This window comes from Nelumbo lutea, chromosome 7 (assembly GCF_056320005.1).
Source record: "Nelumbo lutea isolate HS-2025 chromosome 7, American lotus-T2T, whole genome shotgun sequence".
NCBI classification, from domain to species: Eukaryota; Viridiplantae; Streptophyta; class Magnoliopsida; order Proteales; family Nelumbonaceae; genus Nelumbo; species Nelumbo lutea.
The window spans coordinates 23577659-23595121 of record NC_142690.1 but is presented as its reverse complement, the minus strand read 5'-3'; the positions used below and the strand labels follow the sequence as shown (position 1 = coordinate 23595121).

General features: G+C 39.3%; 1 protein-coding gene across 3 annotated transcripts in view; it reads right to left on the bottom strand.

Annotated features, from left to right (window-relative positions):
* Positions 1 to 509: 509 nt before the first annotated feature.
* LOC148845670 (uncharacterized) overlaps positions 510 to 17463 on the bottom strand; it is a 36879-nt gene continuing 19925 nt past the window's right edge. The window contains exons 5-11 of one of the 3 annotated variants that reach the window (XR_016102552.1): positions 4646 to 4761; positions 4435 to 4562; positions 4000 to 4086; positions 1405 to 1496; positions 1288 to 1328; positions 1060 to 1180; positions 510 to 968 (exon numbers count right to left, since the gene is read on the bottom strand). Coding sequence is in view for 2 of the 3 variants with exons in the window: in XM_088956094.1 (XP_088812220.1) it covers positions 909 to 968; positions 1060 to 1180; positions 1288 to 1328; positions 1436 to 1496; positions 4000 to 4086; positions 4435 to 4562; positions 4646 to 4761 (614 nt within the window). In the remaining variant the exon portion in view is untranslated. The remainder of the gene's footprint in view (positions 969 to 1059; positions 1181 to 1287; positions 1329 to 1404; positions 1497 to 3999; positions 4087 to 4434; positions 4563 to 4645; positions 4762 to 17463) is intronic. The other 2 variants (XM_088956094.1, XM_088956095.1) reach the window with 2 other exon arrangements.

Sequence of the window (17463 nt, the reverse complement as noted above, 5' to 3'; positions counted from 1 at the left end):
CTCAACCCTAACGATTGAACCGCAAAACCGGAAAATGGTGCCCTGACCGATTTGGTTTTAAAAACCATGGCTAAATGGGTTCTTTCTTTTTTTTTTTTTCTAAATAAAGTTGCAAAAGCTGCTGTTTAATGGGAACAAAATTCCTCTATAAGCAGTCATATAATATCCGCTGATGAAATTTGGCATTTTGAGAAAGCAAAAAGATCATTGCATGGTAGGAAAGAGAATATGCTACGGTATAATTACAGAATTATGATTCTCTACATAGGTCAAATTTTGATCCGGGAGTCATAAGAGGGATCCATCAAGCGGTGGTTAATATCCAAGTAATTATGAACATTCACCATAATGCTTTAGAAAATACCCAAGACCTGAACAAACTGAAACAGTGGGAAATGAATGGGTAGAATGAAATATTTTCGAGATGCAATTTACATCGAACAAAAATGTAAAATGTGCCTGTCAACCACACAGAGCAGAAATGAGGAAATAAAGGCACAGGGTAAAAATGTCATTCCAATTGCCACTTTATATTTAACCAGATTTTCAAACATCCCAAAACTTGTAACAGTAACCATTAATGAACTATTATTGCCCACAAAATTCCTATTTAAAAGCAAAATAAATATACAAACATTGACAAAATACATCAGCTCTGAGGGAAAAAGCTCAGACCTTAATCCATCTCAGGCTCCATCGTATCCCACATGAGCTCACAACTGGCAGAAGAGAATTGTGTTTTCATGGCCAGGTATGCCTCTTAACCTATCTGCTGCTAATTTTTGTTGTAGCTAAATATAAACTTAAGGCTAGACTCCAAAAAAAAAAAAAAAAAGACTCAGCTGGTTCAGAGTTAGGGTTCCATCATAACAGCAAGATGAAGGTACAGTTTCAAGTTTGTTGATGCTTCATTTGTACCAACCGGCAAGCAAATGCCTTAGCAGAAAACAGATGCAGCACCCTAAAACCTGCTTGAACATATGGAGAATTATGCCTGTGGCGTTCTATATAGCTAGAAATTTAATCTGTCAACCCATTTACAAGTACAAGGAGGACTACCTGGAAAGCAAGAAGCCGTAGGCAAAGTGATTTCTCTGTTGCTCGGCCAAACCATCTTAAAAATTTGTTGACAAGTGTTCCATCATCTGTCCCAGTAAGCAATCCTGTCTGAGGATCAAAGCTACAGGAGCAAGGTTCACAAGTACATGAGGAAATTTGATAGGAAAAATCTACACGTCTTTGACTTGGATTTTGAGCATAAATAAACCTAAAAAATAGAAAAGTTACCTTGGCAAACGATGTCGTGGACATTTATAGTAGCCAATAAGCTGAAGGGTAAAATAAAGTACAGGTAAGTTTTATGCCAAGGACATCTAGCCTTGCTCTTAAAGATTCTATACATACCGGGAAAAAAAAGGAATGTTTCTGAGCATACCTGAGGGAATGATAAGAGGAAATTTAGAACTTGTGGCATGAAGAAGATCAAGAGTGTTTCACTGAAGGAGGGGTGAGATAAAGAGTAAGTTAGATTTCCCTCTCTTATAGAAAATACAGCCATACTCATTGAGCATATTTAAGTCGATGCAGCCAAAAGGTCAAGATAGATTTAAATTCCATATAAACTTGGACAATAACAGAAAATTCAGCTATACCGTTTCAAAAGAATTTCAACTATTATTTCAATAACAGATATAAATTCCTTCTTTTTGGTCATGGAAAAATAATTTTGTTTGGATACTGCCTAACAACACAAGGCTCTCTTCGAGGGAGAACCTACCTCCTCAAAAACAGAGAGAGAGAGAGAGAGGAGAGGACTGTTCAAATTTCAAGCATGTTTCATTACTCCTTCAGGATGATGGTATTTATGGACTCATGGTATTCTAGTGTGATGTAGCCTCTGAGAAAATATAAGCGGGGCACCCTGCAGATGGGCTAGCTCAAGCTGATGAGGAAATGGGCCTATCAATCAACCTCTCACTAGGGACTGCTCAAATAGAGGTGAGGATGGGCTACCTTAGAAAAATATCCATTACCTCACTTTCCCTCTTTCAAGGGTTTGTGGAATTTCTCTCTCGCTATAGCATTATACCTTTTTAGTTATAACGTTATACTTTAGGTAGGAAACTAAAACAAAGAGGGTAGGCAGACCACCTTGCCTACAAAATGAGAAAACAGCTATTCTCTTCTTACTGTTATTGCAACGGCTTCATTGCTAAGGTAGGATACAATAGTTTCCTAGGTTGCATGCCTACATAATATTCAATTCTTTTATTCAGTAGCATAGTTTTCAAGTCACCAAGGTGAGGCTAGGTGACAAGGGGGCACCTTGTCTCCTAGTCACCTAAGCGTTTTTTTTTTTTCTGAATAAAAACCATGAATCCTATTCCTAGGGTAATTCCCTAGGTTCCATAGCAAGTAACCATCTTTCACTAGTAATTGTCTATAATCTTATTAAAAAATGCATAAACATCATCTAAGACAGAAAATCAATGTACTTATGGAAAAAAATGAAAGAAAGAAAAGAAACTTCAGAAAATAGAAGGGCTGGGCCCCTAATTTTGTCTGGAAAAAAAAAGAAAGGATAAACCTTGACAAAATTTCGAGTTCTTGCTTATCAGTTCAGATTTTGAAGTCTTCTACGGTTCAAGACAGCATACATTTTGATTGAACCCTAACAAATAAGAAAATAACAAAAAGAAACTAGTATTTTAATTCACAAGCTGAATAATTTAATTTAATATTGTCTGTTTTGTTTTTATAATCCCAAAAAAAAGAAAATAAATGTATCCAAGAGCACCATGTACAAAAGACCCTGGCAATTATGTGAAGCAACCCTCCAGAGGCACCTTGTCACCTACTTGACTACTATGTTCAGTATTTTCTTGTTTCTGCACACCACAATTATCAGTCTTCCGTTTGAAGTACCTTATATCAAAGCTTTAAGTAGCTCAAAACCTTCCCATCCAATGCATTATTAGGTTCCCCATAATATCCTATATTTACCCTCTAAAAACCCATGACTGTTTCAATTCCTTACTTTTTCTGGCATTAGAATAAATCAGCAATTTTCTGAAATGTTTTTTTATCAATAAATTTAAATTTCATTTGATTTTTGAAAAAAGAGTATATCATATATAAGCATGTCAAGTGCCCCACACAAATATTGGCACCCATCTAAAACTAGCTTCCACCTCTGATGCTAGCTGTTGTGTCTCCCTCATAACATGTCTTATATCTATACTGCCATAGTCATTGGCCCTTTCCTTTTACCCACCACTACTTCTGAATCCCCTTCCACTACCCCATTCTCATAACCCAAAGACTGACCCACTGCAATCCATGTAGTATTGCCATCAATTCATCTCTCAGGAAGTCAACATAACTGACTGGTCCTGAGTATACTGCCATCATTTTGTCTTCTTTGTTCCTGTAGGCCCTTCCTATACCCCCGATGGTCCAGGATTTCCAGTGCTGCATCCATCGAAGTTCAGCCACAACTGGTTGCATTGTGCAGTCCACTGCACTTGCACTCTAAACTTTTGCATCCATTGTGTATACCACCCAGCTTCAACTGTTAGCCTCTTTACCCTCTTCAAATAAAATCCCTAAATATGTAAACCCCATCCTAAACACGCAAGTTATGAACCTGCATGTTCACATTTAGCACAGTACATAATGAGCATCAGGAATTACTCATTTGCTACTGCAAACACAGGTTATGTTGTGTATAGAGCCACAAAGTGGATTTTGTAGCAAAAAAAAAATGTATTTCAGTTATTCAAAGTTCCAAACATCCTTACTTAAAGCACATGACTGAGGTAATAAAGTCACAAAGTACCATTCCTTCACATGGTGGAATCTAGATAGATTTCACTTCCAAACACCAATTTGCTGATCTAGAGAAAACTATAAAAGGGACAACTTCTACAATAGCTTTGACCTAAATTGAATTTTATAGCTTTGTAATTAGGGAGAGAAAAGGACTTGAGCAGGACATACCTGAAGTGTCCCAGTATGCCAACTACAGCCATGGTCATCCCAGCAAAGTAAGTGTAGGTGTCACCCACAAAAACTGAAGAAGGATACCTAGAACACCCATGAAAAAAAGAACATTTAGAATGTTGTAGACGATTAAATGGCTGGTGAAAAGAGCCTTGTAAGGGGAAAGATGAGAAAAATGTAATATGCAAGTTTGTAAAATGCTTAGAAAGCAATGCAATAGGTAGACAGCACCTTATGAGCCTACTTAATAAAGACAAAAGGTTTAACCTCATCACCAGTTTTTGAGGTATCACCTCTTCAATAAGAAAAAGAGTAATTACAAGTGGTAACCTCTGAACCAGTTAATAGGCACACTGTTTTGTCCTTTAGCTCAAATAAAAAAGATGCATTGCAGCTATTGCTTTTCTTCCTAGCAGCCCTCTTAACATTTACCAGTTGTAACAAAGTAAGGCCAATGAAGTTGTGAGCAAAGGCTGGATAAGGTAAATAGAGAATGCATGAGCTTGTTGATATTCAGGAACTGTAGATGCTCCAATTTGCATCACATTATGTATCAAGATCTGTAATCACAGATAATGCATTATTTTCAGATAAATTGACATCATCAAGAAAAACAATATTCGACTGTTATTCTTTTGCTTACAGCAGATGCAATGACAACTGTCTGCCCAGCTTCAAGGCCATTTAGGCCAGCATGAATGTTGATAGAGTTTGTACAAAATACTGCTAAAAGTCCCATATATAGTTTATATATCCATCCTGTCCATATGCAAAACCAGCTTAGGCCTTTGTAAAAACCCAATGATAGAAAATATTTCAACTTGACTAATTATTAAAAAAAAATCAACTTGACAGTCAAAAGGTGAGATATCAATTATAATCAGTTAATCAATACTAAAATCACATGGTCATAACTTAAAAACTTCTAATGATTGTGACAGTTTTGACATTCTATGGTTATGAATCTATCAAATATTTAATGATAATACTCATGATTATTGTTTAAGAAACATATTCATTCATATGTTTGATGATAATATTTGCATGATTTTTATGTTACAGAGAGGATAAATGAACAAACAAAAAAAATCAAGATGTCCATAAAATGAATGTGGTAGACTAGCAGATATGAATATGTTGAGTGGCAACAGTAGGAAAAAAATGGAAATAAGTGGAGTTTATCAAGGGGAGGAGACAAGATAAGGAAAAGTTGAATCAGAAGGTAACACCATAATAAAGAAAGAAAACAAATACACCATTTCGAAAAGAGGGATTTGTAGAGAAGATGGGCCGAATGGCCCATAGGCTGTCATTCTATGTTATGTTTATGTTTTCTTCTGTAATGGGCCTTATTCTGGGCCCATACTCTTATATACTCTGTTTTTGTAATTTCTTGCCCACTGTTGAGCAAGAGCGAGAGCAAGTGAGAAACAAGAGGAGAGAAGAGAGGGAGAGAGGAGAGGAGTGCCGAGAGGACTGAAAGCCCCTATTGAACTTAAGGGGCGAAAGAATGATCTATTATTATTTATACTAGTACAGCCGAACAATGTAATCAAAGAGGAAATTACAACAGTACCCTTATGGTACTAAACCTGAATACATAAACATAAACAAGTGACAACACTCCCCCTCAAGTTGGAGCATAGATATCAATCATGCCCAACTTGTCACAAAGATCATGATGTCTGGAAAGGTTTAAACCCTTTGTAAAGATGTCTGCAAGCTGGTTCTCAAAAGTGACATAGGGGGTACACACTTTGTAAAGATGTCAACTTCGATGTGTTTTGTTCTATCATGTAGCATTGGATTGGCAGCAATGCTTATAGCTACTTTGTTATCACAAAATAGAGTTATAAGTTTGGTCACTGGGAAACCCAACTCCCCCAACAAATTCTTTATCCACATGCCTTTAGCAACCCCGTGGGCCATAGCACGATATTCAACTTCAACACTGGATCTAGCTACCACATTTTGCTTTTTACTTCTCCATGTAACAAGGTTCCCTCCTATAAATGTGCAGTAGCCACTAGTAGACTTTCTGTCACTTTGGGATCCAGCCCAATTTGCATCTGTATAAACTTCAACTTTCAAATGTCTGTGCTTTTGAAACAACAAACCAGTACCCGGATACTTCTTCAAATATCGGAGGATTCTCTCTGCTGCTTCAAGATGAGAAGACCTCGGAGCATGCATGAATTTACTGAGAACACCAACAGCATATGCAATGTCTGGGCGAGTCATAGAAAGGTATAACAATCTCCCTACAAGCCTCTGAAACTGTTTTACATCCTTAAGTGATTCACCACTGTTGTCACCTAACTTATGGTTGGGGTCAATGGGAGAGTCAACTGGCTTCACCCCCATCTTTCCAGTGTCTTGAAGTAAATCTATGACGTATTTCCTTTGAGAAATGAAGATACCCTTCTTTGATCGAGCAACTTCAATTCCAAGGAAGTATCTAGCGGGTCCTAGATCCTTCACTTCAAACTGAGTTGCAGGGAAAAGTTTCAATTTCTGAATTTCATCCTCCCAATCACCAATAACAATTATGTCATCCACATAAACAATTAGAGCATCAATTTTACCTTCTCCTTTTTTCATGAACAGTGTGTGATCTGATTGACATTGCATGTATCCTTTCTGCTGAACTGCCACATGGAATCTACTGAACCAAGCTCTTGGTGATTGTTTCAGCCCGTATAAGGACTTCTTCAACTTGCACACATTCTTTTCATTGCCTTGGGCTAGAAACCCAGGAGGTTGAATCATGTACACTTCCTCTTCAAGGTCACCATTCAAGAATGCATTCTTGATGTCCAGTTGGTGTAAAACCCAATCCAGATTGGCTGCAAGAGAGAAAATGACTCTAATGGAATTCATCTTGGCGACGGGGGCAAAAGTTTCAGCATAATCAACTCCATACACTTGAGTGAATCCCTTTGCCACTAAGCGAGCTTTATACCTTTCCACTGTTCCATCAACCTTATGCTTGACTGTGAACACCCATTTACATCCAACTGGAACCTTTCCCTTGGGAAGACCAACAAGTTCCCATGTGCCATTTTTGTGAAGGGCATTAACTTCTTCCCTCATGGCATTTGTCCATTCAGGAACTGAAAGAGCTTCTACCACATTTTTTGGGATAGGGACACTGTCAATAGAGGTAAGGAAGGCACGGAATGAGGGTGAAATGTTCTCATAGGAGACAAAGTTGGAAATGGGATGTTTTGTGGTGCACAATCTAACACCCTTCCTGTGAGCAATAGGACGGTCAAGATCATTAGCAGTAGAGGAATCATTTTCAATAGATTCAAAGACATCATTGGGAGCTAAAATACCTGAGTGAGAATGATCCCCCCTCGAGGAGTCTGGTGGCACTGGAGTTATAGCTTCCGGATTCTCTACAGCTCTTGGATTTGGATGGCCTTTGCGACGACGAGAAAAAACACGAAAAGGTGGAGGGTCATGGAGAGAGGGAAGCTGAGCTAGTTTCTCCTCATGTCTACACTCCACCTGAGGAGAAACGGGATAGAAAGGTTCATCTTTAAAGAAAGAAACATCCATGAAGACATAGAATTTACGAGAAACAGGATCAAAAACACGGTAGCCCTTTTGAGTGAAAGAGTAACCAAGAAATATGCAAGGTATAGCACGAGAGTCCAATTTCCCACATGTGAGAGACAGATTTTGGACAAAACACCGACAACCAAAGACACGAGGAGGAATAGAAAAAAGGGGAGCCTTAGGAAAGAGAAGTTGATGTGGGGCTTTGTACTCTAACCAACGAGAGGGCATACGGTTTATAAGGTAAGTGGAACAAAGAACAGCTTCAAGCCAAAACCGTTTGGGAACATTCATATGAAGTAGTAAACCTCGAGCCACTTCAAGGAGATGTCGGTTCTTCCGTTCGGCCACACCATTTTGTTGTGGTGTGCGGGCACAAGAGCTACGGTGAAAGGAACCATGTGAAGCAAAAAATTCTGTGAAGTCACTATGAAAAAATTCTTTTGCATTATCTGATTGGAAAATTTGGATTTCAGTTTGAAATTGAGTGAAGACCATCCGCTGGAAATCTTGAATGATTTTTGGTACTTCTTCCCTGGTTCGCATCGGGTATACCCACGTAAATCTAGAATAATCATCAATGAGGGTAATGAAATACTTGTAGCCTCTCAGATGGTAAAGTAACAGGGCTCCACACATCAGAATGAACAATGTGAAATGGAGATTCAGATTTACTATGTCTTTGAAGAAAATGAGTTCTACAATGTTTACTCAATTGACACGTTTGACAAGAACAGTCAGAGACAGACATTGACTTAAACAGTTCTGGGAATACAACTTTCAAAGACTCAAAAGACAAATGACCAAGACGACAATGCCATAAATAGACTTTTTTCTTACAGGACTGACTCATAGATTCTGTAACATGAAGACCAGCCTTATTCTCCAACATGTTAAGTCCATCAGCCATACGACCCCTACCAATCGTCCTCCCCGAGGCCAGATCCTGAATCACACAATGAGAAGGGAAAAAAGTCACTGAGCAATTCAAGGAATTAGTAACACTACTAACAGAGAACAAATTAATGGGAAAGTTTGGAACATGAAGAACATCAGAGAGGGTAAGGCCAAGAGGAAGAGAGATAGTTCCTTGACAAGCTATGAAAGAGTATGATCCATCGGCTAGTCTCACCTTGTCTCTTCCAGAAAGAGGGTGATAGGTTTGAAAGTAAGAGGACGTACCAGTCATATGTTTTGATGCTCCAGAATCAATGATCCATGAAGAGTCATGGGTGTGAGAAGCAACATGAAAAGCAGTGGCAGGGTTACCTGACGTAGATGCAAATGAGGTTGAGGGAGGAGTATCCATCTGACGAATTACTCTACCATAGAGCTCTAAATGGTCACGGAAGAAATTCATAATGTCCTACCTCGGGTCAGGTCCAGTGAGATGTGTTTGAATCACAGTAGAAATGGTAGGCTGATGCTCCCGGGTAGCCATGTTGGCCATGTGGTGTTTCTTTGTATTTTGCTGCCCGTACTTCTTATTCACCTCTGAACTATGCTTCTTAGTCAGATCTTGATCCCATTTTGGTTTCCCATGAAGATCCCAACAGGTATCTTTGGTGTGTCGGGGTTTCAGGCAACGAGTGCACCACAATTTTTCCTTATCTTCTGTTTTTTTCTCGAGATCTCCTTTCCGGGAAGAAGATCCCCCACCAGTAGATACAACCCCTTTTGCAACTAATACAACAGCATCCCCACCAGGGCTGTTGATCAAATTTCTCCTGCTTTCTTCCGATTGTACAAGAGCATAGACTTCCTGAACAAAAGGGAGATCCTTAGACCTGAGAATCTGAACTCTGATAGATTCATACATAGGATTCAGACCATGTAAGAATGCAAACACCCTTTGCTGGGAGACAAACTATTTGTACTTCTTAGCATCCTCATCACACTTCCAATCTACACTCTGGTAGTGATCCAACTCCTTCCAGACAGATGTTAAGTCAGAGTAATAGACCGATAAACACCTCCCCCCCTGTCTACAAGTAGAAGATGCTGCCTGCAGTTGATAAATTTTGGCATAGTGTCTCAATTCTGAATATGTAGACTTTGCTTGTTCCCAGATTTCATTCGCAGTTTCAGCCCACATGAAATTCTTCCTGATTTGAGGTTGCATGGAAACCAAGAGCCAGGACATAACAATACTGTTCTCCTGATTCCATCTATCATATTCAGCACTCCCGGAGGATGGTTCTTTTATCCTCCCATTAATGTAGCCTATCTTCCCTCTTGTAGTGATGTATAACTTGATCCCTCTTGACCACTCTAGGTAATTTAAACCATCGAGAGGGACAACAGCCATAGGAAAGGATAGATCACCCCCACCCATTCCATTCGGCATTGAGGAAACTCCAAATGAGGCTGAATCTTCACTACTCATGATTCCTGGTTTAAAAAAAACAGCAACCAAAGGAGTACTTCCGTACATGGCTATTATAGAAACAGGTCCTTCTGACCTATGGAACAGGTCTGTATAACCTACGGTCTTGTAGGAATCCAAGAAGAGAACACTGCAGTTGTAGTACACAATCAGGTCTGTATGACCTACAGTTATATAACCTACGGTCTTGTAGGAATCCAAGAAGAGAACACTGCAGTTGCAGTACACAATCAGGTCTGTATGACCTACAGTTGTATAGATGTCATATGACCCTCCAACAGAATAGAAAAAACAGGTGAAGATCACCACACCCCTAATCGATAGGTCTGGTAGCCGAACAGTCAATGACTGAGATCAATACAAGAAATCTGTTTTAGGACATCAACAGTCCATCGAAGGGGTAAAGGACTACAAAACAAAGTTGAATACAACTACTTTGTTAAAAAAAACAGTCCCTCAATAGTCCGTCAATCGGCTGAACAGTCAATCAATAAACAGCCAATCCGTAGGGCAGCCGAACAGTAAATGAACAGTACCTCTTTTAACTTCAGATGATAGCCTCTCTGTAAGCCAAAAACTCCCTCTACGAACCTCAGATGATAGCCTCTCTACAATCGAATCGACAATGAATACCACTTCTGGGCTGGAAGATGAAAAGTCTCTACAACTTCTGGGTCGAACTGAATACAACTGATTAGCAGTTCGATGGGTACAGCCTTGGGAGATGAAAAGACTATCTGCTACTGTTTGCTTGACACCACCCTTCAGGCCTGGACGACTTGCTTTGATACCATGTTGAGCAAGAGCGAGAGCAAGTGAGAAACAAGAGGAGAGAAGAGAGGGAGAGAGGAGAGGAGTGCCGACAGGATTGAAAGCCCCTATTGAACTTAGGGGGCAAAAGAATGATCTATTATTATTTATACTAGTACAGCCGAACAATGTAATCAATGAGGAAATTACAACAGTACCCTTATGGTACTAAACCTGAATACATAAACATAAACAATACATAAACATAAACAACTGACAACACCCACCCAAGGGCCTCTTTGTAATAATTCAAATATTAACTTAATAAAATGTTTTAGAGTGTTAGAGGGAGGTTTAGTTTGAACCCCTCACTCTCTAACTCTCATTGCCGCCAGCTCTCTCTCTCTCTCATCTTCTTAATCTTCTCTTGTTTGTTTTCTGGTTTTGCATCTAATCTCAAGCAGTTCTATACTTCAAGAGGGTTGTTTTCAACTGGATTAATGGGATGAAGCATTTGACAAATTTGTCTTTTATTCTAAAAGCTTTTAAATTTTTTTAGGCTTCCTTTTTTTCTCAGTCAGAAGCTTCTGCAAATGATCCATAAAAATTACCGCAGTTTGATTCAATGCACTACAGTACCAGAGTACCATAAGTACACATAAGCACCAAGCCTTGTTGATCATGTTACAAGGAAAATTGCAACTAAAAAGGAAAAGCTAATGCCAATTAGTTACACATGGGCTCTAAAGATAGTGTGAGGTGAAGAAAAATTGTAGATCAAACACTTATTGCCAATGAATGTGTTGAGGTGAAGAGGAGGAGAAAGGGAAAGGGGCTGGTTTGCAAATTGGATCTTGAAAAGGCAATATGACAATGGTGGACTGAGATTTTTCAGTAGAGGTTCTCAAGCGTAAAGGGTTTGGGGAGAGATGGTGCAGATGGGTAAAGGGATGAATTTCTTCATGTCATTTCTCAATACTGGTGAATGGTGTAACTAGGGGTTCCTTCCCTACTGTTGAAGATTAATCAGTTTTATGATGTTTTTCTGAGTAGATGTTCTATGTTAGTTGTCAGATAGGAGGTGGGGACAACAATAGTTATGTAAGTCCAAATTTTATTATGTTTTTGAGTGTTATATATGCTGTTTTATGTTTTGCCGCCCTATAAGGGCATAGTTGTCTTTGTACTGTTCTATTATTTTTAGTATAAATAATAAGTGAAGGGGGTGGCCAGATTATTGCTCTCTCTTCTTTTCAACTTCTCTTCTTCTCCCTCTCTCTTCCTTCTCTCTTCAAAAAACTACTTTTCTTTCATATTTTTTAATTCAGTAGATTTCTACTTGGTATCAGAGCATCAACTAGGGTTTCTTGAAGCATTCTCATGCAGCCCTAGATTGGCCGACTGCATGAAGTAGTAAAGGGCTGATCGATTTGCTATAGATTGCCTAGTTCTTGGATTTTTTGGTGGGATCTAGTCATCAGAAAGGTGATCTACTGTTCGGCATCAAAATCAGGAAGAACTGGAGTACAGGGAAGAGTCCCAGAAAAGTTGGACTCTTTGTTTTTTATCTGATCTGCTTACAGTTTTCTTAAATGTTAACTAATAAGTAAATGCCTGATTTAAGTCTTCAATAAGCTATAACTTATCAAAAAGGAAAGTTGAATAACATGACAATTTGAATTTTAGTAAATGAATTTAACGTTAGTCTAGTAAGCTGAACTTTAAGTAACTTTTCATTGGAATATATGAGCATCTTGGTGAATTATTGATAACATAATAATTCCATTGGACATTTGGTTCCTTCTGGCTTCCATCGGATAGTTGAGATATGCTAATGGGTTTGGGGTAAAGAGCGTCTTATAGTATGTCTAAAGGTTCAAAATTTTGTCACGTATTGGCTCGCATTGGTTGATAAGTATTCCTAGTTTTCTTTTGATTTTCTAAAGAGAGTGGTTTGGTTTCTGGAATTTTCTAAACCTCCCAGAGTGATTGATTCACTCTTCTCTCTGTTGGGAGGCGTGGGGAGTAAAGAGATTTCTCTCCAGTTAGGGTTTTCTTCTTCCGGAAGGGTTGGTTTCTGTGTGTGTGATATTAAATTATTTTTTGAAGGTCACCAATCTATTTTTTCTTACTATTGAACTGTTTAAAGTAAGATGGAGAGTTGGAATACCGAGATGAAATCTACCGGTACTATATTGGAGGTAGTAGTGATATTTTTAGGTCTGGGATCATTACTTCAGTAAAACTTGATGGTACAAATTATTTGGAGTGGACACAATCAGCTAAGATGGCTATTGGTGCCCATGGAAAATTATGGTATCTCACTAGGAAGGAGAAGAAACCTGATACAGACTCTTCCCGATGGGTGCAGGAGAATTACATGGTAATGTCCTGGCTGTGTAATTCTATGTAACCTCATATTGCAAAAAATTTCCTATGGGCTAATACTGCTAAGGAGATTGGGGTGGAGTGACCGAAACCTACTCTCAAAAGCAAAATGAAGCTAGAGCCTATCAATTAAGAAATCAGGTGATAAGTATGAAACAAGGAGAAAAACCTCTTGCTGTGTATTTCTCCATGTTGAAAACCCTATGGCAGGAAATAGATCACTTAGAAACTATGGTATGGGAAAGTGTAAATGATGCAGCAACTTATCACAGACTGGTAGAGAGGAATAGGGTTTTTGAGTTCTTGGCAGGGCTGAACCCTGAATTTGACATTGCTAGGCAACATATTCTTTCTAGGGAGGGAGTGACAATCTCTCAGGGGGAGTAGTGAGACTAGAAGGGAAGATAAGGACTTGGTGTGTGATTATTGCAAGAAGCCTAAGCATACCAGGGACACTTGTGTTTTGCAGGATCTGGAGTCAAAGATGATTGAGAGTGGTCGTGAGGTGAATGGAATCTACCTTCTGGATGAGATTCCGAGACATTAGGGCCATCATGTTAGCAGTAGCAGTAGTAGTGGGTCAGAGTCAATGAACCAGATTATGCTTTGGCACAATCGCTTGGGACATCTTTCTTTTAGTTCTTTGATATGTTTTTTCCCAAAGTTAAAAGAGTCTGTTCAGTTATATACTTTGGAGTGTGAGAGTTGTCAGTTAGGAAAGCATTGTAGACAGTCTTTTAAACCAAGTAATAAAAGAAGTACTTCTGCTTTTAATATTGTTCACACTGATGTATGGGAACCATATCATATCCCTTCCATGGGAGGATTCCGTTAATTTTTCTTGTTTGTGGATGATTATACACGATATTCTTGGATATATTTAATGAGATCACGTGATGAGGATCCTAACTTGGTATGACAATTCCACCAGATAGCTCTCACACAATTTGGAGTGAGAACTAAGGCTTTTAGATCAGATAATGCCAGAGAGTACTTTGAAAATGACCTGACCTCGTATCTCTTAGAACATGGTGTAGTTCATCAGAGCAGTTGTCCATATACACCGCAACAGAATGAAGTTGTTGAGAGGAAAAACAGACACATTGTGGAGGTGGCAAGGAGTCTTATGGTGTGTACTTCAGTTCCTGTGCAATTCTGGGAAAATGCAGTTCTTATAGCCGTGCATTTGATTAACCGTGTTCCTTCACAGACTTTGGGGTTTAAGGTGCCAGTTAGTCTTCTTTTTCCAAATGAAGAGATATTTCATATACCTTTGAGGGTTTTTGGTTATGTTTCCTTTGTTCACATTCTTGGCCCTTATCGCAAGAAATTGGATCCTAAGGCCAAGAAATGTGTTTTTCTTGGGTATGCTCAGAACAAAAAGGGGTATTGCTGTTATGTAGTGAAGTATAAGGCTGATGGCAAGATAGAAAGGTACAAGGCAAGGTTGGTAGCAAAAGGGTATACCCAGCCCTATGGTGTTGATTATCTGGAAACCTTTGCACCAGTAGCTAAGATGAGTTCAGTTTGTATCCTTTTATCTCTAGTAGCCACCTATTCATGGCCCTTTTTCCAACTTGATGTCAAAAATGCCTTCCTCAATGGTGATTTACAGGAGGTATATATGGACATTCCAGTAAGCTTTTATAAAAATATTGGTAAAGGAAAGGTGTGCAAACTCAGAAAATCTTTGTATGGACTGAAACAATCACCTAGGGCTTGGTTTGACAGGTTCAGAGGGGCACTCATCCGTTTTGGATACACACAGACACAGTCTAATCACACCCTCTTTGTGAAGAGGAGAGATGCTCTGGTGTCAATTCTGATTGTGTATGTGGATGATATAGTGGTGACAGGAAATGATTTGGAGGAGATTAATGATCTCAAAAAATCATTGCAGCAAGAATTTGAGATCAAAGATATTGGTGAGCTCAAATACTTCTTGGGGATTGAAGTTGCAAGATCCAAGCATGGGATCTTCATTTCACAGAGAAAGTATGTACTTGTCCTACTCGGGAGACTAAGAAGCTGGGGACCAAACCAACAGACACTCCTATTGATCCAAATCACAGAATTAATGGTGTGGATGGTGAGTTGGTAAAGGATGTGGGGAGATATCAAAGAATGGTGGCCGACTGTTGTATTTGTGTATGACACGACCAGATATTTCTTATGCTGTCAGTGATGTGGGGAGATATCAAAGAATGGTGGCCGACTGTTGTATTTGTGCATGCACCTCGGGTTCAGCACTGGGAAGCTATTGAGAGAATACTTGCATATCTAAAAAAGCACCCTGGCAAAGGCATTCTTTTCCCAAATCATGAGAATCTGAAGCTAGAATCCTATACAGATGCAGACTGGGCAGGATGCTTAGAAAACAGGATACATCATGAGTGTGTACCTTTGTAGGTGGAAACTTGATCTCCTGGAAGAGTAAGAAGCAAGCGGTTGTGGCAAGGTCAAGTGCAGAGGCTAAGTATAGATCTATGGCTCATGGTGTCTCATAACTTCTTTGGGTTAGATATCTTTTGAGTGAGATTGGGGTGAAAGCAAAGGAACCTATGATGTTATACTGTGACAATCAGGTTGCAATCAATATTGCCCACAATCCAATTCAGCATGATAGGACAAAACACATTGAAGTTGATAGACACTTTATAAGAGAAAGGGTAACAACCGGAGAAGTTTGTTTGCCTTATGTCTCTTCAGAGTTGCAGTCAGCTGATGTTTTCACTAAAGGGGTGGCAAAGAACAAGCTTGAACATAATCTATGCAAGTTGGGAATGTGTGACATTTACTCCCAACTTGAGGGGGAGTGTTGAAGATTAATCAGTTTTATGATGTTTTTCTGAGTAGATGTTTTATGTTCGTCGTTAGATAGGAGGTGTGGACCACAGTAGTTATGTGAGTCCAAATTTTATTATGTTTTTGAGCGTTATATATGTTGTTTTATGTTTTTCCGCCCTATAAGGGCATAGTTGTCTTTGTACTATTCTATTTTTTTAGTATAAATAATAAGTAAAGGGGGCGGCCAGATTATTGCTCTCTCTTCTTTTCAACTTCTCTTATTCTCCTTCTCTCTTCCTTCTCTCTTCATGAAACTACTTTTCTTTCATATTTTTTAATTCAGCAGATTTCTACTCATGCAAAAAGGGGTATGAGGCAAGGAGATCCATTGTCCCCATTCCTCTTTACCCTAGTAGCTAATGTTTCGAGTGCAATGATTTCGAAGGCTGATGCTAACAATTTGATAAGAGGTTGGAGGATTGGTAGGGAGGAGGTGGTGGTCACACACTTACAATTTACGGATGATATCATCTTGTTTTGTGATGGGGAGGAAGGGGAATTACAGAACTTAAAGAGACTAGTGCTTCAATTTGTCTCTCAGAATCCCTCCTATTCCAGATGGCCCTGGGTTACCTTGGCAGCTACCATCAAAATTCAGTTTTACCACTCCATCCGATGGGGATTCCCATTCAGCTAGTGATTTGTTCTTTGTGGAGACTGTAGAAGCCACTGCTGCCCAGTTTCTCCTTAAGTCATCAAAAGAGTAATCTACCAACAAGTGTGAAGATTTTAGCCACGAGACTGTCCTTGTCATTATGCATTCCTTAATTTCAGCAAGACTTCTTTCCTTTTCTTGAAATATTCTAGCATTTCTCTCCTCCCATAAAGTCCACAAGGTAGCGGCTCTGATACATTTCCACATTAGCTTCCCTCTTTTTGTCAATCTCCCAAAGGCAGCTGGAATGAAGAGCAGCTTTACTTTGGAGGGTAAGTTCCACCTGCACCCAAATAGTGCAACAACGCAGTTCCAAAAATATTGGTAGCAAAAGAGCATGATATCAGTAAATGGTTACAGTCCTCACCCTTCAATTTACACAAGAAGCACCAATTTGGGGACAAACACAAGTAAGGTTTCTTCTTATGCAAGTTTTCCACCGTAATGATCTTACCCAAGTAGGCTACCCAACAGAACACTGCTATTTTAGGAGGAATTGGCCTTGACCAGACCTCTTTAACAAGGAACACCTGAGAGGAGGGATTGGAGCAGAGGGCTTTAAAAAAAGAAGCACAAGTGAAGGAGCCAACCGAGGTTAGAGACCAAACCCTTTTGTCCAAGTTAGGGGGGTCCAGGCACACTGAGTCTAGAAGCAACAAGAGCTCTAAAACACAAAGAAGTTCTTCATCCCTTAACCCTCTTTGAAACCCAAAATTCCAGTTTAAATCCAAAGGGCGAACCAGGGGGGAAAGAAACCATGAAATTGGTTTATTTTTTAACGAGGGAGATGGAATAGAGAGAAGGAGAGCGGTCTTTTAGGGGTTGAGTGCTCACCCAAATATCTTCCTGAAAAATAATGGAGTTTCCAAAA